The sequence below is a fragment of the Anarrhichthys ocellatus genome, unplaced genomic scaffold (genome assembly GCF_004355925.1).
Source record: "Anarrhichthys ocellatus isolate YVR2014 unplaced genomic scaffold, GSC_Weel_1.0 scaffold13, whole genome shotgun sequence".
NCBI classification, from domain to species: Eukaryota; Metazoa; Chordata; class Actinopteri; order Perciformes; family Anarhichadidae; genus Anarrhichthys; species Anarrhichthys ocellatus.
In genome coordinates, this window is record NW_022280043.1 from 5,763,936 (window position 1) to 5,785,177 (window position 21,242).

Here is a 21,242-nt window from a genome sequence, read left to right on the forward strand (position 1 = left end):
CACACACACACACACACACACACACACACACACACACACACACACACACACACACACACACACACACACACACACACACACACACACACACACACACACACACAAAAAAAAAAACAATCCAACACACTGAAACAGTCTCTAAACGGTTTATTATAATGTTTCCTTACAGCCTTGCACCCATCGGCCATGACACAATATGATTTAACATGAAATGGAGGCTCTCCGCTTGGCAACACCAGCCAACGATCGAGAGGATCATGCACGTCTACAGGGAGGTAAAAGCCACAGATCATCATTATTACACAAAAGAGACGTAGATATTAAAAGACAAATACAACTGATTGACAAGAGAGCCGTGACACTGTTTACGCAATAAAATTTGGTAAACTCTTCAAGTAAAGGCGCGGACTGGCCGTCCACCTCAGGGTGTAATTGTAAGTCTTTCTAGCTTGAGCACTTGGTGTGGAAGTTAGTTTGCACACAGACTATTCTCAGTGGACTTAACTCTTTTCAGTGCGGTACAGTGCACGTGTCAACCCGTCTTTCTCTTCATGACGAAATACATTTCAAAACAAAAAAGAAAAGGAGGGAACGACATCATTACACAAATACTTTTGAAAATAAAAAGGGGAAGAGGACCAAGTGCTGAGAGTGAAGGATGATGGAACTGAATAGTCTGAATAGAGTTGGCCTCTGATCTGGACGTTTTTTTTTTAAATTTTTTTTTATGCCTTGGCGTTGATGATTTCGACAAACTCTGGCTTGAGAGAGGCTCCGCCGACAAGGAACCCGTCAACGTCCTTTTGGGAGGCAAGTTCTTTGCAGGTAGCGCCGGTCACAGAGCCTGAGAAGAAGAATAGAGTCATCTGGGGAAATCAAAAAGAAGAACATGACGACAGGCACCAATCTCGTTGCACTGACTGACCTCCATAGATGATCCTCACGGAGTTGGCCACAGCCTCAGACACGTTGGTCTTCATCCACCCCCTCAGTTTCTCATGAACTTCCTGAGCCTGAGACATCGTGCGGGAAAACGGGCACATTATGACGAGTCATGTGAAGAAATTGCGGTAATCGTTTTCAGTGGTTACTTGTATATTTACCTGCTGCGGGGACGCAGTCTTGCCGGTGCCAATGGCCCACACAGGCTCATAAGCAAGCACGACCTTGCTCCAGTCCTTAACATTGTCTGCGAGAGAGAGACGTGTGATAAGACTTGAATTTCTATTTCTCAAATTCTCTGAATTTCCACCACACTCTAGCTTGCACAAACTTGTGCGTTACAACATTTACACTCCCTGGTGCGTACCTGCGATGACTTTGGTCTGAGCAAAGACAACCTTCTCGGTGATGCCGCCCTCTCTCTCATCCAGCTTCTCGCCGATGCAGGCGATCACACAGAGACCGCTCTCCAGAGCGTGGGCGGTCTTCTGACCAATGAGCTAACACAAAACACAAGCATCTGATCACAGAGTGTACACAGGAGAAATGTGTTTTTTTTGTGCATCGGACCTAATCGATGAGACTTCCCTTCCCCCCCCCCCCCCATTTAGCACTGAGCATCATTAGACAATAAAGCTGGTGATAGTAGAAGAAGACAAAGTCTTCCAGAATTACCTCGTCACTCTCACCGAAGACGTGGCGCCGCTCAGAGTGTCCCAGGATCACCCAGTTCACTCCACAGTCCTTGATCATCGCAGGGCTGAAGACAGAAATTTATACAATAAAACACTAAATAATCAAATCCTCCATCTAAAAACTGTTTCATTACAGTGATAAGAAACATCAACAAGATTTTATATTAGTGATCAAACCTAACAACCCAGAGGATTTTGTATGAAGTGTGTGATGAAGTAGTTTCATCCATCCATCTTTATGCCGTACATTTCAAGAAATACTTTTTATTAATACATCTTCTATTTAACACACTTAATAGATCCCGCTTATTTACACTGTGGTTGAATATTGTGTGTTTAATGTACATATTTCATGCATTTCTTACTTATATTTTCTGCATTATTTATTGTAGCATTATGTTTATAATTTACATTTAGATATTCTATTATTTCTTTATACATACATACATACATACATTCCAATTTCCCCCCCAGGGATCAGTTAAGTATTCCCGATTCTGATCTGCAGGTTATTGTCCTCTGACGGACACATGGCGTACCTGATCTCCCCAGTGAAGGCACCCTTGGCAACTTTGTAGCAGTTCTGAGCAGCAACCCCAAACTTGGCGTCCAGCTTGGTCCTGGTGAAGTCCAGGTAGATTGAAGGAGCACCGCACACTACCTCTGTGAGCGCAGAAGAAGAAAACAATGCTTCGGTTAAGCAGAGAGTTACTCCTAAAACCAAAACATCGAGACATTTTAGACCAACTTCCTTGATGTCAATGATGCGATAGTAGTAGTTTGGGATTTACTTTTGGTTAGTTAGAAGATATTAACTACACATACGAGGGAGATTCCAGTTCTTGCTGAAAGATACTTTAACTTTATTACACTTCTCATATACAGGTAAATACATACGAACCGCCAGCCCTGTGATTAAAGGACTACCTGCTACCACTGAGCCTAAATCTCAAGTTATTAGTGCTTTCACATGCTGTTAAAAGCTTACTCCATAAGCTCCATCAATATACTTGTGTACTACTACAGCTACTCAAATGCAAAAGTGCATCATGAAACCCTCACAATAAATGGTGTAACTTTTAAAATCTGATAATGTCGATACAAACAAAATATTTGCCCTCTTGTGCAAACATGATTGGACCAAATTCAACAGCAGCACAGTCTGCATGAGTCAATCAGAGTGCAGTAAAGTCAACACACTGACATTCAAAATGAAACTATATCTTTAAGGGTGAGCAGAGTCTATATTAAACCCGTTATTATTGGTTTGGTAAAGGTCATTTCTCCACAGCCATGGCTGGATCTCTCTGCATTAAAAGGTCAGAGTTCAGCCTCCTAAAGGTCGCCTACATGGCCGCATTCTGCAGAGGTCAGAGGAAAGAACCAGAGTTTAAATATCAAACATGTGAAGAAAATCTGTCTGGGGGAAGGAAACAGCTGAACTTTGACTTTAAAGAGAAGCCAGTGGGAAAAGTCTGCTCGAGTTTCCCTCTCTGGTGCTGAAACAGTGGATTCATTAATGGAGCAAGGTCCAAGGACAGTCCGAACCGTGGTAGCCTGAATAGAGTGATAGCACACAACGTTACAGTTGCAGAACACCCAACTTTGCAGGAGGCGCACCACTGGCTCTGTGACAGTGGAAACAGGCCTCGACAAAGCCAACGTCTAAGGGTTGTTTTAATTTCTAGCAGAGTATAATGCACGGAATGAAAAATCTTGAGGAATGTCTACTTCAGGGCATGCAGGAAAAATCGAAGAGATAAACTGCCTAAACATGAAAAGCGTAGCTCACAATAGGCTACTGTATTCTCATCGGTTTGCAGATGAAAGACGAGCGACATCATCAGCGAGCAGTCACTTGAATGCACCATGCACTCTCACAGCCAAGGCAGATCCGTCTGCTGGACTACGTGCCGCTGCAAACGCACACACCCCCACCACCAACATTACTGCAAATCCCATCCGAACATCCGCCATTGTATACATTTCTGTCTGAATAAATATTCAGATAAATATCTGTGAATAAATATACAGAGATTACACTGAATGCAACTTAAAAAAAAAGGTCATAACATTAGGCAGATGTGTGTCTGTGATGTTAATGGTGTCATTGAATTATTGAATGGCCGAGCCATTTTGAGTCGGGAGTGATTCAGTTGTGACATTTAAATGAGGAAAAGACACAAACATGTAGCCATTGTAACTGGGGATTTGGTGACGTTAGTCAGAAAACAAGTGGCTACAATTATAAATGTATTATAAAAAAATGGAATTTGGTGTCACGGCTGTCAAACCTGCACATACCGACATTGGGGTCCACCTTGGCTGCGTTCATGGTCTGCGCGAGCTCGCCGAGGCTTTTCTTGTCGCCGTTCAGCTTCCAGTTTCCACCGACGAAGAATTTCCTGCTCATGATTGCGATTTATTTTTAAGGGGGTGTTTACCGAGAATTAAACTGCTAGCAACAGTGTACCGTGGTCTATCTTCTCCGGGGTAAGAGAGCGGACGTGAAAAAGAAGCTCAGAGTATTTATGAACGTGGAAGAGTTAACCCCTCCTCTCTGTCAGCTCCATTGGTTTATGGAGGCACGCCCGTGAACGCGTCTCTCCATTTGAGGAGGAAGGGGAAGAGCAACAGTCATGCTGCGTTCAAGTGCTCTGTGTACAACTTTCCCATACAAGGACTAACTGTCACGGGGGTTAGAGTTAGGCAGGCCTAAATGCCAAATACCTGTATTTGAGTACATATACAGGTAAGCAGTAACTGGTAACTTTAAGTGTAAAATAAATGCAGCTGAGTATAACATACAATATCTCCCTCTGAAATGTAATGGAGTAAAAGTATGAAGTAGCATAAAATGGATATACTCAAGTGCAGTACAAGTATGAAAAAGTTGTACTTAAGTATAGTATTTTAGTACATGTACTGAAATACAGTATTTGAGTACATAATACTCAAATACAGTACTTAAGTCGACTTTTTCATACTTGTACTGCACTTGAGTATATCCATTTTATTCTACTTCATACTTTTACTCCATTACATTCCAGAGGGAAATATTGTATGTTATACTCAGCTGCATTTATTTTACACTTATACTAGTTACTGATTACATTAGAAAGCATATGATATGCAATACTAATCTAGCCAGTAGTATACAAAGTATCTAAGATTGCCTCCACATACAATGTTAAAATACACTTACATGTATCCAATATTCTATAATAATTACTTTTTAATAATAATGATAATGCAGGATAAGGTGCTGGAAGTAGTTTAGAAGTTTTTGTCTGTATACACTGTACTCCACCCCTCTTTTTGTGTTGTGTAAGTGTGGCATCCACTAGTTAACCTCTCAATACTACATTCAGCACTTTAAAGCTGTAGGTAACAGGAGGCGGGGCCTCTACCACAGGTGAGCACAGGTGTACTGCATACAGTGATAGGGATGTGATTTGTTTGTTTCTACACCTGCCATTCCAGCCGAACCACGTATGCTCTGATGAAAGTCCTTTAGACCGAAAGCTAAAAATATAGTGTTCTCTGCATAGATTTTAGTGTGCGGATATCTATTCTACCAATAATAATAATACATTTTATTTGTATAGTGCTTTAAAAATTACTCAAAGGTACTTTACATGGTAAAGACATGAAACAATAAAATGTATAACATTACAAACAAGGCTGAGAGATTACATTATAACAGTAATAGACAAAACAAAAGCATACACAACTAGTATCACAGGTTAAAAGCAGATTTAAATAGGTCAATTTTAAGTGCAGTTTTGAAAGTGGCGAGTGACTTTACTTCAGTAAAGGATCTTTAACCACAACCTCTTTATTTTACTTGTGCAAAAATGAGAACCCAATCCAACTTATTAAAATACCTCTGTACAATCAGGCATATTACATTTACTTTGAAGGAAATTATTATTAATCAAAGCCAAGCTAATCTTATAAAATATAAAAGTATAAATGCGGATGTAATATCTGTAATATAAACCATTTAGACTCGTCGACATTCATTTATTTTATTGCAATGCTAACAACAAAAACAGCAACATTGACCACGTTCGTCACAAACATGATATACGGTAACGGTGTGATCTGAGGCACAAGCTATGACGATCCACCGTTTGATTGGCTGAGACGACAAAAGTCCCACAATCCTTTGTGCGTCCTGGCCAGAGGCCACCATTTGAAGCTCTCTGATTGGTGGATTTACAACCCTGTTTTGCATACCCAGCCTGCACTGCCGTAAACAATACGGTTCTTACGCGTATAAAGTTGAATTTTCAGGAGTTTGAGGCGATGTTTTGTCGTAATAATATACTCGTGCTTTGTTGTTATTGTTGTTAATTTGTTTCTCCGTGAGTGTCTCCGACATGACACCGTAGAGATAGGGCATGTATGTAGTGTACAAGTACTGCCAGCCTCCTAGTTGAACGGCAGGATTCTATTTGCTCTTTAGATATTTGTCTAGCAGGTTTCTCTTAATGAGAAGCCCACCTATAATGTGGAAAAAAAAGTCGTTGACTACCAGTAGAAACGCAAACAAGTACGTCTTTACATTGTGCTTTTTTTAATAGAAACAATCATATGTGATTGAATTTAGCTCAAGCCAGTTATCTCGTTTCTAAGATATTAACATGTTATAACCCATCAGAACTTGTGACTATGCTTTATTCAACATATTCATCCACAAAATAGCAATTTATACTTTTGTACAATATACTTTTGACAATACCGTAACACTACTTTTACTTCAGATCTGATAGTGTTCATAAATATCTATATTTAACATTAACTACACTGATATCTACCGTTATAACCTGATTATATTTTCATGATCGATACCGTTTACAACAGTATATACAGTATATATACTTGATTTTTCAGTGACGTGGGATCTTGTGTCCAGTGGTTAAACTTTATTTATGTAATTTAAACAATTTGCATATGTATGGTGTTGCGATGAGAATCAAATTTCAATGATGTGTAACTGCACTTATTGTGGTAAACAAATCATTAGATTAGTATTTTGCATGTCTGTAGTGGACCTTTAGTTAATGTGGTTCCTGCGAGTCGTCACAAGAGGGCCCACTGACACTATTATGAGTTAATCTGCTTAATCTTCTCTGCACTAGTTTACTGGTTTGCTTCACTTGTATCATTCTCAGCCCACTAGTCCAATCTTTAGTGAACATGGTACCCAGAGAGGTGTGGTAAAGATAGACCCAGGCCCACCCTGGGACGTTTTGAGCTTATAAAAACAGCAGACTTCACATGGGTGAAAAAGGTAGTTGCCACGATCAGAGCTAAGCCTCCAAAAACCGTAAAGATAGACCGGAGGGGAGGAGAAGTGGGAGGAGAATCACAGGTCTAACTTTGAAGGAGGTTGAACCGTCCAACGGCCTTTAAAACACGGGAGTGTGTGTGCGCGTCAATGTCTGCCGTGAGTCAGTAGAGTTCACTGAACCGTCGCGAAGAGACGTTTCCGCCCACAAGCAAGATGGCGGCTCCCTTGCTGGAGAATCTGTCGGAGTCCTTAGGATCCCCGGAGCCAGCTGTTCGACTACTTCTATCTATTTTAATCGGTGAGTTTCACCTCACGTCGTTCCGGTAGCTAGCCGACATGACGTTAATCCCGGTGACAGGTTTTAAGTGCTCCGGTGTAACTGTTAACGGAGAGACACGCACCGCTAACACAACGCTCAGTTAGGTTCTCACTGTGAGACATAGCTACAGGCTTCAAACCAGTTGTGTTGGTCTCCTACCGTGTTAATTCACGCAACGTTAGCTTAATACGTGTCCCGAGAATCCACTCACGGTAAGTCGTACACCCTGAAACGTTAAAGAAGACAACGTTTCCTTCAAAACACCATCAACCGACGGCTAAGTTGCTGCACCATCAGTTAACTTGTGGCTGTTGACAAATGGACTGAGGGTGCCCGTGTGTGGTGTAGCGTTTGGTGTCGTGTCATTAAATGCCAACCGTCGGAATCTCCTCTCCTTATAAATGTCCTTCTGTTGGACTAGCTAACTCACTAGTAAGTGGGTTCAAGGTAGCTTGACGGCTACACAAAGCAGACCACCAACATGACATTGTCTGTTGGATTATCATGTTTGTATGAGACCGGCGTTGGTGAAGAGGATAGTGCCAATGTTGTTGGGGGAGGGAAATGATTTGACATAGAAAATGAGCACAGACTGCCAAAATATACCCCCCCCCCTTTAAACTCCCATTTTTTCCACTCAGTTGAGTAGAGGGGACACAGACTCTGAGGGGCTTAAATTTGTCTAACAAGGCCAGAATGCACTTTTTGTGGGTTAGGGTGTTTGATTGTAGCTTGTAAAACATGGTGCTACTTTAGGACTACTGGGTCTGAATGGCATGGGTATGTGTCTTTGTGTGGATGGGCGGGGGGGAGGGCGTCCTTCATGCTGTCCTCACTGAACTTTGGTCTGACACATGGACACGTCTGTTTTTCTCTCTCGTGTTGCCTCACACCAACAATGCGATAGGCTGAACGTGACCCTCAGATCAGGCTTTAGTCTGCCAGAAAAACTGTTGCATGCTTTTTCATGCCACTGTTACTCAATGCGTCTTGCATAATTTTGTGGCCATGTAGTAACTACATGTAGCTGTGTCTTGCAAGACTGTGCACACCTGATTCAGTTGATGAATGCCCTACAGCGGCTCCATACACTAGTGTTAATATGCACCAGTGAATGTTAATGGCAGCACTCAAAATAAAACACAGTGCCCATTTTCATCATCATGAAGGAACATGTCAACTTCTAGTGCAATAGTGTGTTTAGTGGTTGGGCAAAGAGGAATAAACTATATCAGGCTTTGGTCTCACCAACAATACTTATTAGTGAGACCAATTCATTCAGAAATATAGAAAATGACTTTTAAAGTAACCCAGTAAAGGCAGAAGGAGACTTCTTACTTGAATGTTTCTTTACGTTACAGATCTAATGGAGAACCTGTTTATATTAAGCTGAATCTAATCTGCTGCAGGGCCTTGATATCCACTCATTATGGAGCTTTAGATAGTCCCGGGAAGGACGAAGGTTCAGGGAATTGGTCGTCTCAATTTTTAATGGAGCAGTTTAAAGAAACATGTTTACATCAGTATCTAAATATCAATGAGTCCAATGTGATCAAGAACGAGTCCAACTGAACTGCTGAGTGTTTGTCCTGTCTTTCTCCTTGAGATGCCAGATTTGTAGCAACACACACTACACAAGCGTACCAATGGTACGTACTTGTGTGTGTGTGCACCATGTGTTTATACCACAAGGTCAGTGTCCTTGATATCTGGGGGTGTCAACAATGCCTCACTGAGCTGATATGAAGACTCATACTTTATTAACATTTTTTCTTCTCTGTCCTGCAGGTTATCCCTGTGCTCTGGTGTACCGACGTTTCTTGTTCTACCAGCCGGCCACAGTTGTGCACTTGTTCCACACTTTCTCTGGACTGGCTCTAGCAGCGTTCAACTTTGGTGAGATAGAGAGAGTTCAGTTCACTGTAACGTACCGAAATTGTGTCCTTCAGGTCTAACAAACAAAGTTTGAATGTATTTTCATCCTCCGAAAGCATTTGTTGAATTCTGCATTGTTAACTTGTTGGCACTTGTCATCTTGCCGGCCTTTGATGGCGCTAGATAATTAGATAACTGCTCCATGACACTGCTGGAGACCAATGAATCTGAGACCCCCGTGTTAAAGAAAGCGGTCCAACAACCAGCAGCGCGGCGCACTTAAACGCTTTGCACACGTACTTGCATAAGATATTAAGGACAAGATTTTAGATAACTTTCTTTTGAATTACACTGGTCGATTATCATTGGATAAAGGTCCAATATGTTCGATGCAATAGGCTTAGAAATTGTCGCCAGCATTCTATGATCGTACCTTCATATAAACATTATGTTCATCATCTTTGGAACTTGTTTTTAAGGTAACCTCCAGAAGAAGCACTGCACTTAAACAGAAAGCACTTTTGTTTCTTAGTTTGAACATTGACCTTTCATGTGGATGAATCATCCACTATTGTTGACTCATTTCTGGGTTGAAGGGGAAGCAAATGTGGTGCTATTTAATATTACATTACAGTCATTTAGCAGATGCTTATATCCAAAGCGACTTACAATAAGTGTATTCAACATCGGTTTTCGAACAACTAGTCACCAGAAGTCATAAGTGCATGTCCTTTCTTCAAACAAGCATCTAAGAACATAAACCAGAGCCAACGTACAGTGCAGAAACAAACAAATGCAATAAGTGCCACAAACTAATATGAATACAATAAGTGCAATAAGCTAGTATGAATACAATAGATGCAAAGTAAGTGCTAAGTAGAAGTCTAAGGGTAGGCCTTCTTGAAGAGGTGAGTTTTTAGCCTGCGCCGAAAGATGGGCACTGACTCCGCTGTCCTGATGTCAGTGGGGAGTCCATTCCACCACTGTGGGGCCAGGACAGAAAACAGCCGCGACCAGGTCGATCGGCCGTAGGGACCTCTGAGCGACGGGGAAACCAATCGCCCCGAGGCAGCAGAGCAAAGTGGCCGGGTGTGGGTGTAGGGCTTGACCATGGCCTGGAGATAGGAAGGAGCTGTTCCTTTCACTGCCCTGTAGGCTAGCACCAGAGTCTTAAACTGGATGCGAGCTCTTACAGGGAGCCAGTGTAGAGACCGGAGAAGGGAAGTTGTGTGGGAGAACTTGGGGCAATTGAACACCAGGCGAGCTGCAGCTTTCTGGACAAGCTCCAGAGGTCTGATGGCCGACGCCGGGGCTCCGGCAAGTAGTGAGTTGCAGTAGTCCAGGCGGGAGATGACAAGAGCCTGGATTAGCACATGCGCCGTCTCATCAGTGAGGATGGGGCGAATCCTCCTGATGTTGTAGAGCCGGATTCTGCAGGAGCGTGTAACCGATGCAATGTTTGCTGAGAATGCCAGTTAGTCATCCAGGGTCACACCCAGGTTTCTAATAGAATACACCAGCAAATTCAAGTTTTGATATGCAATATACAGTACATACAGTACAGGGCTGCAAGTAACAACTGCTGATTAATTTCTCATGTTTGATCTATAAAATTTAAAAAAATATAAATTATATTTTTTTGCAGTTTTCAGGTTGTTTTGTCTAACCGACAGTACAAAACCCAAATATATTACATTTAGAGCTGCAAAGATAACCTAAAGAATCAATCATCAGAAAATTAGCTTTTCAACTTTTATGATGATTTGAGAACTTGTTTTATTCATTTTCTCAGCAAAAATGCCAAACATTTGCTTGTTCCTGCTTCTCAAATGTGAATGTTTAATGCTTGTAGAATACAACATGGTGGTACAATAGATTTCCTTGGGCTGTGGTAAATAACAGGCAAGTCTCACTGTTTTAGTAATCAATCAACCTGCCAATTATTGTCTAAGTGACACTGTAAATTCTCATTAGTTGCTAAGGACTAAGAAAACCTGCAAGTCTTTACATTTGAGAAGCTGGAACCACTGAATGTTTTGCATAAAAATGACTGATTATCAAAACCTATATTTTTCGAAATGACCAAAGCGATAACAATGTTGGCACATGCTGCTCCAGATGGGATGACTGAATGGATGAGTGACTGGAGTAAACACCAACTGCTAACATCAATCTCTCTCTCTCTTGTCTTTGTTCTGTTGTGGCTGCACTTGGATTTTACAGCAGGTCTGTTGCTTCTCTTTTTTCCTCATGGAATGCTTTTTCCTCCCGACCCTCTTTGAGAGCGATCCACACTATGTTGTGGATGTGCCTCGTTGTTCTGTCTCCCTCTCTGCCAATACTGAACTAAGGAGGAAATAAATGCTGTTTTCATGTCCAGCCCTACAGGTCACACTTGACTGACTCCCCCCCCCCCGTCCGTCTGTGTCTCTCCTAGGCTTTGAGATCTATCACTCTGCAGTATGCGTCCTTGTCCAATTCCTGATGCTGAGGCTCATGGGAAGGACGGTAACAACTGTCCTGAGCAGCTTTACCTTTCAACTGGTGAGGTGTCCCGGTGTTGTTTTTAGTTTTTATTTTCTGTCTTCTCCCCTGTTCCATGCATCCTTTCGTCCACTGTCAGACTTTTACCGCAATGGCTCAGGTACTGCCCATTATTTTGTCTGCACAGTGTAATGTTGAATTTCTGCATTATGTGATTTCCCTTTAATTTGCTCGTTAATGCCTACGCACTGATTGACCCGTGTATTAAAAGGGCCACTATCACCAATAACTGTAAGATGTAGTCACATGCTGCCTGCAGGAGTGTTGGAGCATTTATCTAAGAACTCTAGGAAATGTTACACAAAAATGTGCTCGCGTCATGTTTTGTTTTTGACGCCACACTTCCTGTGATTCGTTTTTTTTTTTCGTTCTTTCTCTGTCACGTAGAACTGTAATAAACATCTGCGTGGAGGTGTCGGATAATGCAGAGGTTTGCTAACTGTCTCTGGCTTCTCGTTCTCTTTCCGTAGGTTTACCTGCTGGCAGGCTATTACTTCACAGCGACAGGGGAGTATGACATCAAGTGGACCATGCCTCACTGTGTCCTCACACTCAAACTTGTTGGTGAGTTAACTACAGCGCTCCTCTGCTTGACAAACTCAATTTGTTTCATAAAAACAAATGTTTCCCTCATTTGATGTCTTCCTGTTGCAATCGCTCCCTTTTACTTTAGTAATCGATTAACACGCTGATAAACTGCTGACCTGGCCTTTGCATGCTTAACAGTGTTCATTTTAAATGATCATGACAGCATTAGTCACCCTAACATAGTTTCTGACACCAGTTGCATTTTCTGATTACAGGTTTGTCATTTGATTACTATGACGGCGGGAAGGAACCAGTGAGTTGGTTGTTCTCTCTTGCTTTTGCCTGCTTGATCATTCGTTAACATGTTGATGGTGTCTGTCTTGGAATGTTGTTTGTTTTGCTCCTCTCTGTTAGTTCCTGTAAGTGTCTTTTTTTTAATGTTCCGTCATGTGTGAAAGAAAGGTAGATGAGTTTTCTGATGGAAAGAATATTGATGGTTCTCACCACAAACGAGTAGATGATCACGATGTGCAAATGCTAAGCAAGAAACTGGCACGGTCCGTTACTAATGCAAACAAGTTACCTGAGTAATCCATATGTAAATGTGGGGTCCTTAAGAAGAGCAATGGCACCAACGAAGACCAGATGAGAAGAGTGACATTTACATCAGCGGCGTATTCACAAAGCACGGAGTTCAGGCCACTGATACCATGAATTGGACATAATTTACAACTGCTCTCTGCCCGGTCTCAAGGTCCAATTCACAAAAAAATATCACACTAATGATAAAACAGCTCAAACACACTCAGAATAATATCTGATTGCTATTATTCATATGGGAAAGTGTAAATTAGCTCATCTGGTTAATATTCTCACTTTTCCGTATGCAGTTTACAGATGTTGAGTTTGTCGGTCTATATTATCATTGATGCATCCTGTGTCAACGTGCTTTTGAAAGTACTTTTCTGTTCTCTTCCTCCACCCCCTTCATCCCCCTTTCATATCGCTCTTCTTCGCTCTTATTTTTTCATCATCCTTTTCTCCTCTCATCCTTCAACTCCAGTCTGAGCTGAGTTCAGAGCAGAGGATTGCGGCCCTACCGTCTGTGCCCTCCCTGCTGGAGGTGTGCGGCTTTTCCTACTTCTATGGAGGCTTCTTGGTGGGGCCCCAGTTTACACTACGCAGCTACCAGAAGTTGGTGGCAGGGGAGCTCAGCGACTGCCCTGGAAAGCCTCCGAACAGGTAAAAGAGCAAGAAAATGATGAGTGATGAAAAGAAAAGAGCCGAAAGAAAATCACGCCAGCTGTGCAGTGTCGCAGCCCTGCGGTTAATATTATCACCTTCCTCTCTCCCATCGTCTCCTTGTTTCCTTCTCTTACAGTGTTGCACCGGCTATGAAGAGGTTTGCTCTGGGTTTTCTCTGCCTGGTGATATATGCAATATTTAGTCCCTATTACCCGGACAGCTACTTCCTAACAGATGAGTATGATGTGAGAACGACAAAATGTTCAAAAATAATAATCGCTGTGTATGCTTTTTCAAGTTTTTCCAATGTAAGGCGAGTCGGAGTGTGTCTAACGTGTCAAACGATGTCCTTCCCACAGGCTCAGCCCTTCTGGTATCGCTGTGTGTTTATGTTGCTTTGGGCTAAAGTCGTCTTGTATAAATATGTCAGCTGTTGGGTAATAGCGGTAAGTAACCTCTTGATCTGCTGGTATGTGCGTGAAATGTGTTTGCAACAGCCTATGGATTTGCTTGTTGAAATACACCATTTGTTTGAAGTTGTATTCACACACAGCACCTAGCGTGACACTTTCTGTTTGAGCATTAACAGTCAAACCACACCCTTTACACACGTCTGCATATACTAATGGATTATTTTCATGTCACACCCTAACCATCCCAAAATACCAGGTACAGTTTCTAAGAGTTTCCTGCTTCATGGTGCGATCTTACAGCAAATGATGAAAGTGTTTTTTCTCGTGTGTTACAGGAAGGCGTGTGTATATTATCTGGACTAGGCTACAATGGCGTAGTGGATGGTGAGCACAAGTGGGACGCCTGTGCCAATATGAAGGTGTGGCGCTTTGAAACCACGCCACTTTTTGGAGGAACCATCTCCTCCTTCAACATCAACACGAACGCGTGGGCTGCCAGGTGAGTGCAGAGCCTGAAATCTGACGCTCTCGAGCTTGTATTTAAAAGCCAAGCTGTAAAAGTTAAATATTTACCAAGATGATAATGGTGAAGTAGAGGGGATGCCTTTTCAATCACATATGCTTATAAAGCAACGCTTTATGGAGAAGGATTGGCGTAGTATCACATGCCAGGGCCTCTCTTCACAGTTTGTTTTAACACCAGAGGAATCCTCGCAGGGAGGGAGCCAACATCCTAGGAGGGTTTGCCGATTTTCAGCAGGAGCCTCGAGCATAAAAACTTTTAAACATGTGACATCATTTAACCACAGTGAGCACAGCAATTTATTGGACATATAGTTCATAACATCATTCAGTTGGATACCTAAGTTACCTTGGCTTACTGCATCATGCACAGAGAGTAGGGGAGGGACCGTTACATCTTTCTAAAATGGAATTACAAATTCTCTCTAAAAGTAACTAATAAGCTATGAGAACTTCACTTTGTATTATATAGCTGGTTGATGAGCAACTTTCATGCCACTGATGGATAAAATACAGACATGACACTAAAAATACTCATTGTTTGACCCACAAAGAAAAGTCTATTTATATTCACATATGCACCACTTCGTGAGTATTTTAGTATTAAATGGATTAATTTCTGATATTGTATTTGTCAAGCCTTCCTTCTCTGCAGTAGTTATATACAGTAGATGCATTTAAATCAATTTGAGTGGCTTTATTGGCAAGATTCCATGCAATACGATGTTGCCGAAGCATGTTAATACAAACTACCCTGTTATAATACACGATACGAAAGGGCTATGGATAAGAATAACATAAGCTATAAATAGATGACATTAATGATTTGCCATGTGAGACGGTGGGTTGTGAGACACGGGAGTTGCGAGACACGGGAGTTGCAGAGCTCATGGCGAGGATGCTAAATATCACCGTCTGTACTTAGTCAGTGTTTTATCAGACACTGTAGTCCAGTAAGTTGCCACAATGTACTGCCTGTTTAGTGCTAGATTTCCATAACGTTCTGGGATTTTGTTAGTTCTGTCCATTAGACGACATACAGTAGAGAAGAAGCCAGTGTGAGGCACGACTAATTAGTATGAGGAGGATGTTTGATATTCAGAAGCTCCTTGAGGGGTCAGGATGCTTCACACAAGCTAGTCTTCTTAAATGCTGTCTGGAATACCGTTTACAGCCGTTCCAAATGGCCACATTTCAAAGGTGGGGTGGAAAGTCGTCTGTCCTAAAGATGGGCGAGATACAAATCATGAATCAAAGACAAAGTGTCCGTTGTACACGCCAACATTGTCATAAAGTGTTTGAAGCATGAAAACGGGAGCTTGAGAGGGAAGATCAAAACCTGCAAGAGGAACACAACAATGATCCTTCTTATTCTGACGTTGGAAAGGTGTGGCGCATACTGATAGCTTAGAGGCCATTAGCGAGGCTTTTATGCGGTAGTGCTTCATGTACTTATTTATCTGTCTCTACAGCTAATATGTCAGCCTGTCACCGGTGCACTGTGAGGGAAAGAAAACACCATATTGAAAGTCCTGTGTGTGTGTGCGTGTGTGTGTGTGTGTGTGTGTCTGCACTTCTGTAAGATATTGTAACAGAGTCTGGGCCAGCATTGAATTGATGAGTACCCTTGAAGAGGATGTAAAGTTGTGGAAATGTTTTAATATAACATCAGTTGCTATGCAACAAGAGCTCCCAGGTGAGTGAGTGCTTGCATGTAGGCAGTGATAGCGGTTGCATTACGATTATCTGACGGCCCGTATCCAGATTTTTAGTAAAAAAAGAAGCGATCCAAAACTCTTGACTTGTTTTTTTTTTTTTTCTCTTCTTTTTTCAGACATGTCTTCAAGCGGTTGAAGTTCCTGGGCAATAAGTCCCTGTCTCATGTGACCACACTCCTCTTTCTGACTTTTTGGCATGGTCTTCACTCTGGATACATCCTCTGCTTCTCCATGGAGTTCTTCATCATCACTGTAGAGAGACAGGTAGGATGTGAGGACGGGTAACCTAAAGATAATTAGCGTTGTGTGCAGGAAGCACAATCCATCTGGGCATCTACATTATGCTTATTCTCTCAGTAAACGCTTGCGTTGCACTTTGTCTGTGTTTATATAAACCAATTGTTTAACGTTTTCACAAGAGACCGTCTCCTGTCATTAAATAGCATTGATCAAACACACCTCACTGCTACTTGTAATTAGATATTGACAACAGTCACAATTTGGCATTAGTTTACTATATAACCGTTGCTTTATTGTATTACTGTAACTAATATGGAATATGTGTTTGTATGTGACAGGCCCTGGCTCTAGTGAGGGACAGTCCCTTGCTGTCGAAGCTGGCCAACAGCACGCTCTACCCCCTCATCTATGTCGTCCAGCAGTGTCTCCATTGGCTCTTCATGGGCTACCCCCTTGTGCCATTCTGCCTCTTCACCTACGACAAATGGCTCAAGGTAAGGCACAACTCTGAGACCACGGCATACAATGTCCTTTTAAAAAAAAGTGTATGGACCGCAACCGACAAGCAAATTCAGACATGCAATGTGTACAGAATAAACTGAAATGTGGCGTTTATGTTGCAAAGTAGTTTACCAGGAGCGTTCACTTGCACTTGGACATCGCAGTGCTTTGCCGGAACACGGCCTTAAATGCAGTTTTCTAGAAAAACTCTGCAACAAGAAGAGCGTCTTAAAGCAGGTTTTCAGGAACAGGAATGGGTGGAGCGATCCGTCAGTCTGGGCTACTTGGTACGATCTGTCCACCGGGAGTGGGGAAGTGGCTGGTGTTTGCACACCGCGGCCTGGTGAGGACGTGTGTGACCTGTTAGGGGATTGAGGGAGGTATGCAGAAAGTAGTGGGGGTCAGGTGACTGACAAAGGCTGCACACTTTCTGGTGGTGACAGGTGAGAAAGAGACACAGCCAGGTGTCATGACATTTGGATGATGAAATCAGAATTTTAACTTGGCTGTTTTGTCCCCCTTTTTTTTTTCTTTTTTTTTTTTTCTTTTTTTTTTTGTTTTGTAGGTGTATTCGTCCATCTATTTCTGCGGTCACATATTCTTCCTCGCAACCTTTTTAATCATTCCATACATCCGTAAGGTGCTGGTGCCTAAGAAAGAGCGGAGCCAGACAAAGCAAGATTAAAACTTGGCATGGTAAGCAAGAGCAGGCCGTTCTCTCTTTTTTTTTTTTTTTGTTTTTGTTTTTTGTTTTTTGTTGGAGACAAAGCTGTGAATACGTGTTTGTAATGTTGAAATATCTGTTTCGTTCCAGGTCCGTCAAAGGCTAAATATCCACTGAAGGGAACTGACTTTCAAGGAGCAGAATGGAAAATATTTTAAGGCCTTTAGTAATATATATATGTCCATGTAAAAATAAATTTCTATATATTTTTGTGTTTTAAATGGGAAGGGTGTTTTTATAAACATTTGGAGAAATGTTTACAGGAAATGACCATTGTGCCACATGGAGTAATTGTGAGCCAATCAGGGGCGAATTCCTGTTTTTTTTTTTTTTTTTTTTTTTTTGTTTTTTTTTGCTGTGAAGAAACGTTGGACTTGCAGAGCTTGAGAGACTTACATGCTGTCGACACAGATTTGCACTCACCAGTCACGGGTTCAGAGTCGGTCATTGGCTCCGATGTGTTTTTCTTGTTTCATTTCTCTCTCTCGTGTCTACCACCCGCATTTAGCAGCAGCAGACTTCACAGGAGGTTTAAGCACACCGCCGACGTATGTGGCACTTTCTTTAATACAAAAATACTTTCTGCAAAAGAGAGTTGATTATAATAATAATAATTGGGGGGTTGTTTTTTTGAAAATGGCTGCCAGTGGTTATACAAGCACTGTAAATCACACACTGTACACTAATCCCATCTCAAAATGGCCTTGTATTAATGAATGTTTTTACAGTACATTTGTTTGATTGGAGTTTTAACAGCTTTTATGAATACGAACATTTTGTAGGTTTGGGATAAGATATCATGAAATAGTTTGCATTGTTCTCCTACCTTTCCTTGTTTAGAGTTTCTGTTTTCTTTCTTACCATGTTTCCTCCTTTCCCTCTGTTCAGTCTACTCCACTCCTCTGTCTGACGTGATTCAAGCCCCCGGCCCTCAGCTCTTAAATGCACAGATGTGAAAGGAGACTTGCGCACTGCCCAACCATACAGTCACGACAGCTGATCGTTTTGGTTCACCCTATACGCTCCATAAATAGGGTTGTTTTTGAATGGAGGAAACTCTTTTTTGAACTGGAAGCGAAGCAAAGGAAACAAAATATGTTTCACTTATGGCCTGCTCTTCTGTTTATAACAGCAGGTGGTATTTAAACATAGCGGGAAGTAGAAGCATCCCATCCTTCTGTGGGAATGCCTCCTTTATTTTGTTTAATTTCAATTTTTTGGGGTGGGTGGGAGGGAGGGGCTGTGTCGTCTGATCCACAGCATGCTGGAGGAAGGCCCAGCACTGCTGCTGCTGCCGTCCTCTTGCTGACGCTGACACACATGGATGGGACAAACCTCACTGTAGCAGCAGCCCAGATTTTAGTAATATTTATACATGACATGGTGATTATTGATTGATGTGAATTGCTATGTTAAGAGACTACTTTTTTGCCTTATTCCTACCAAATGTACAAATTAAAAACTTGGGATGGACTCGGGGTGGGTTGGGAGTGATTTTCAAATACAATTTTATAATGTTCATTAAAATGCTGCATTTCAAGCAAGGACTCTAGTTATTGTGTGTGCGTGTGCCCCATTGCCTTTGTGTCTGACGGAGCACAGGGCAAAAGGGGGTGATATGACGTCATTTTGCAGTCTGGTGATGGAAAGCTTGAGCAATGGGGGATTAATATGTATGAAAAAACATATTAAAAAAAAAAAAACCACTGTGGTGGGGTGTCACCCATCAAGCTAGCCTATAAAGCTGAGAACAAACGTGATGAGATGAATTGCTGTGTTGGGGTCTGAGTCACTCTCAATGTGCGTTCAACAGCAAAAAACAGCCAGAGCAGCAGTCTGGTGCCGAGCTGGTGGGGGCCGGAGAGGGAGAGGGAGAAGGACGCAGTGTGGGCGGGTTAAGAAACGCCGAGAGGGAGGGGACGACAGCGTAATATTCCCACCGTTTTTTTTTCTCCCTCCGTAGAGCCGAAAAAACAAGGGCATCCATCGGTCTCTCCATCTTCCTCTACACCTCATCACCGCGAGTCTCACGTCAGGCTGACATATATACTCTTGTCATTTCTTCAGCTGCTGCGTAAAGACTGTCCGTGTGTCCTCTGCCTCTATACCTGGAGGACTGTTTTCAGCCTGCGCGCGGCGGGGGGGGGGGGATTGCCGAGCCGAGCGGCAGGGGCGTGAGAGGCGGATGCTGCGAGCGTAGAGGCTGGGCACCAACCGGGAGCATCGCCGCAACTCACCACGGTAATGTCAAATCCTGCTTCAGCTATAACGTTCATGTATGCGACATTTCCTCTCCTGGCTCGAGGGGTTGAGCGCTCAACATGGCCAGCCTAAACTGGTAGTGTGTGTCAATACCAGCCTGTGATGTAAATCGGCTGACTACTGTCGCATAGCATGTTTCTCTGGTCTTGGATGGATGTGGAGCCTTAACAACCTGTGAAACAGATGGAGTCATCGGTATATATGTCCTCTTTCTTTTGGATGTGATCTGCAGAGCATGTTGTCCTGTAGCCTATAAGGACTGCAGCAGTGGAAAAATGTTGTCTTGTTATGTCAATGCGAGCATGAAACCCCCCCAAAGGACTAATTTTTCAGTTGTGGCCACAAGACAGCAGCTGCACTGTTTTAACCTAACAAACTACAATTAAAACATGGGAACCCACCCACACGGCCACATGAAAAACCTGTTATAGTGACACACACACACACACACACATAGGCTACACACTCACGACCAGATATGTGCATTCACCATATGGCTTTTCTCTGCAAGTCTGATTTTGACGAAAAGACAGAAGCAATTATGGTGTATTGGTTTATTCATACTGACTCAATATGCAGCACAAAATCGAGTTCATCATGTTGGGTCTCTGGTAAAGGTTACATACATGACACCTGAGTTGTGTTTTAATGCACAAACACAGCACCTGAAAGGTCTGATCTGTCCCTCTCTCTCTCTCTCTCTCTCTCTCTCTCGCTCTCTCTCTGTGTCTTGTTACTCTGTCAGTGCTGATCAGTTATTGTTATTGATGCATGTAATTTACCCCCCCCCCACCCCCACCCCCACCACCACCCTGTTGCCCCCTTCTACTTTTCCTTTCCTTTCCTTTCCTCAGATGGACAGAATGAATTTCCTCTCCTTCTTCCTCCTTTGCTTGACTTCGGTTGCCAGTGGCAACAAAGGTCAGTTCGCCATCGTTTTGACTGTTGATTGTGATGTGTTGAGATGATGGTTGACATCGGCATGGGAGCACGCAGACCTGTCAAGGTGCAGGTGCCATGGCTGTTTTACCTTGAAATGCTCCTGATGCCTTTATTGCTCTCTCCCCATGAGCGTATTAATTATATCAGCTTCCTCATGACAGAAACAGATTCGCATACATACATGTTTATACATTCTGTGTTTCGTGACCCAGCGTGCATGCGTCTGTTTCCACAGTGCTGTGACTCTGAGAGAAGGTGATTAATCTGTTTCCTCCAGCAGATTCATCATCATGGATAACCATGACTCTGATTCAACATCACTGTTCCAATGATTATCATGCCGAGGGAAGGCGAAATGAAACGGAGAGCGAGGAGGGAGAATGTCAGTGAAGGAGGTGGTAGAGGAGAGCGATGCAGGGAACACGAGGAGATTTAGGAGAGATGGAGTGTCAGAGAGAAGGGGGGGGGGGGGG

The 21,242-nt window shown here is 42.6% G+C and overlaps 3 protein-coding genes and 1 non-coding gene across 5 annotated transcripts in view; 3 read left to right on the plus strand and 1 right to left on the minus strand.

Annotated features, from left to right (window-relative positions):
- Window positions 1–718: 718 nt before the first annotated feature.
- tpi1b (triosephosphate isomerase 1b) lies at window positions 719–4,180 on the minus strand. The gene is made up of 7 exons (XM_031852821.1): window positions 3,942–4,180; window positions 2,177–2,300; window positions 1,618–1,702; window positions 1,310–1,442; window positions 1,104–1,189; window positions 926–1,013; window positions 719–844 (listed from the first exon to the last, which is right to left on the minus strand). Exons 1-7 carry the CDS (start codon window positions 4,048–4,050, stop codon window positions 726–728), a joined length of 744 nt encoding a protein of 247 aa, XP_031708681.1. The 5' UTR covers window positions 4,051–4,180; the 3' UTR covers window positions 719–725.
- Window positions 4,181–6,088: 1,908 nt separating this feature from the next.
- On the plus strand, window positions 6,089–6,146 carry LOC116386973 (U7 small nuclear RNA). The gene has a single exon (XR_004212990.1). It is a non-coding gene; the product is annotated as a U7 small nuclear RNA (small nuclear RNA).
- A 596-nt stretch (window positions 6,147–6,742) lies between these two features.
- On the plus strand, window positions 6,743–17,907 carry lpcat3 (lysophosphatidylcholine acyltransferase 3). Of its 2 annotated transcripts, XM_031852768.1 has the most exons (14): window positions 6,743–7,234; window positions 9,044–9,151; window positions 11,354–11,356; window positions 11,568–11,674; window positions 12,145–12,238; window positions 12,478–12,515; window positions 13,266–13,444; window positions 13,584–13,692; window positions 13,807–13,893; window positions 14,196–14,359; window positions 16,217–16,364; window positions 16,679–16,834; window positions 17,407–17,537; window positions 17,656–17,907. In XM_031852768.1, the coding sequence occupies exons 1-13, from the start codon at window positions 7,150–7,152 to the stop codon at window positions 17,524–17,526; spliced, it is 1,398 nt and encodes a 465-aa protein (XP_031708628.1). In that variant the 5' UTR covers window positions 6,743–7,149; the 3' UTR covers window positions 17,527–17,537; window positions 17,656–17,907. The 2 variants fall into 2 exon arrangements, with proteins under 2 accessions (XP_031708628.1, XP_031708629.1); XM_031852769.1 differs by lacking the exon at window positions 11,354–11,356 and having other exon boundaries at window positions 6,745–7,234; window positions 17,656–17,906.
- A 1,495-nt stretch (window positions 17,908–19,402) lies between these two features.
- Window positions 19,403–21,242, plus strand: part of clstn3 (calsyntenin 3) — a 21,183-nt gene continuing 19,343 nt past the window's right edge. Inside the window, exons 1-2 of the mRNA XM_031852687.1 lie at window positions 19,403–19,806; window positions 20,682–20,748. Of these exons, the coding sequence (XP_031708547.1) occupies window positions 20,682–20,748 (67 nt within the window). The 5' untranslated portion in view covers window positions 19,403–19,806. The remainder of the gene's footprint in view (window positions 19,807–20,681; window positions 20,749–21,242) is intronic.

What these genes read in the sequence shown, in the direction of transcription:
- tpi1b (XM_031852821.1), bottom strand. Translation starts at nt 4,050, where the DNA reads ATGAGCAGGAAATTCTTCGTCGGTGGAAACTGGAAGCTGAACGGCGAC. An exon ending in TCAGACCAAAGTCATCGCAG is followed by an intron (nt 1,190 to 1,309) that starts GTACGCACCAGG and finishes TCTCTCTCGCAG; the next exon opens with ACAATGTTAAGGACTGGAGC. An exon ending in CGTGAGGATCATCTATGGAG is followed by an intron (nt 845 to 925) that starts GTCAGTCAGTGC and finishes TCTTCTTCTCAG; the next exon opens with GCTCTGTGACCGGCGCTACC.
- lpcat3 (XM_031852768.1), top strand. Translation starts at nt 7,150, where the DNA reads ATGGCGGCTCCCTTGCTGGAGAATCTGTCGGAGTCCTTAGGATCCCCG. An exon ending in CCTGGAAAGCCTCCGAACAG is followed by an intron (nt 13,445 to 13,583) that starts GTAAAAGAGCAA and finishes CTTCTCTTACAG; the next exon opens with TGTTGCACCGGCTATGAAGA. An exon ending in CCTACGACAAATGGCTCAAG is followed by an intron (nt 16,835 to 17,406) that starts GTAAGGCACAAC and finishes TTTGTTTTGTAG; the next exon opens with GTGTATTCGTCCATCTATTT.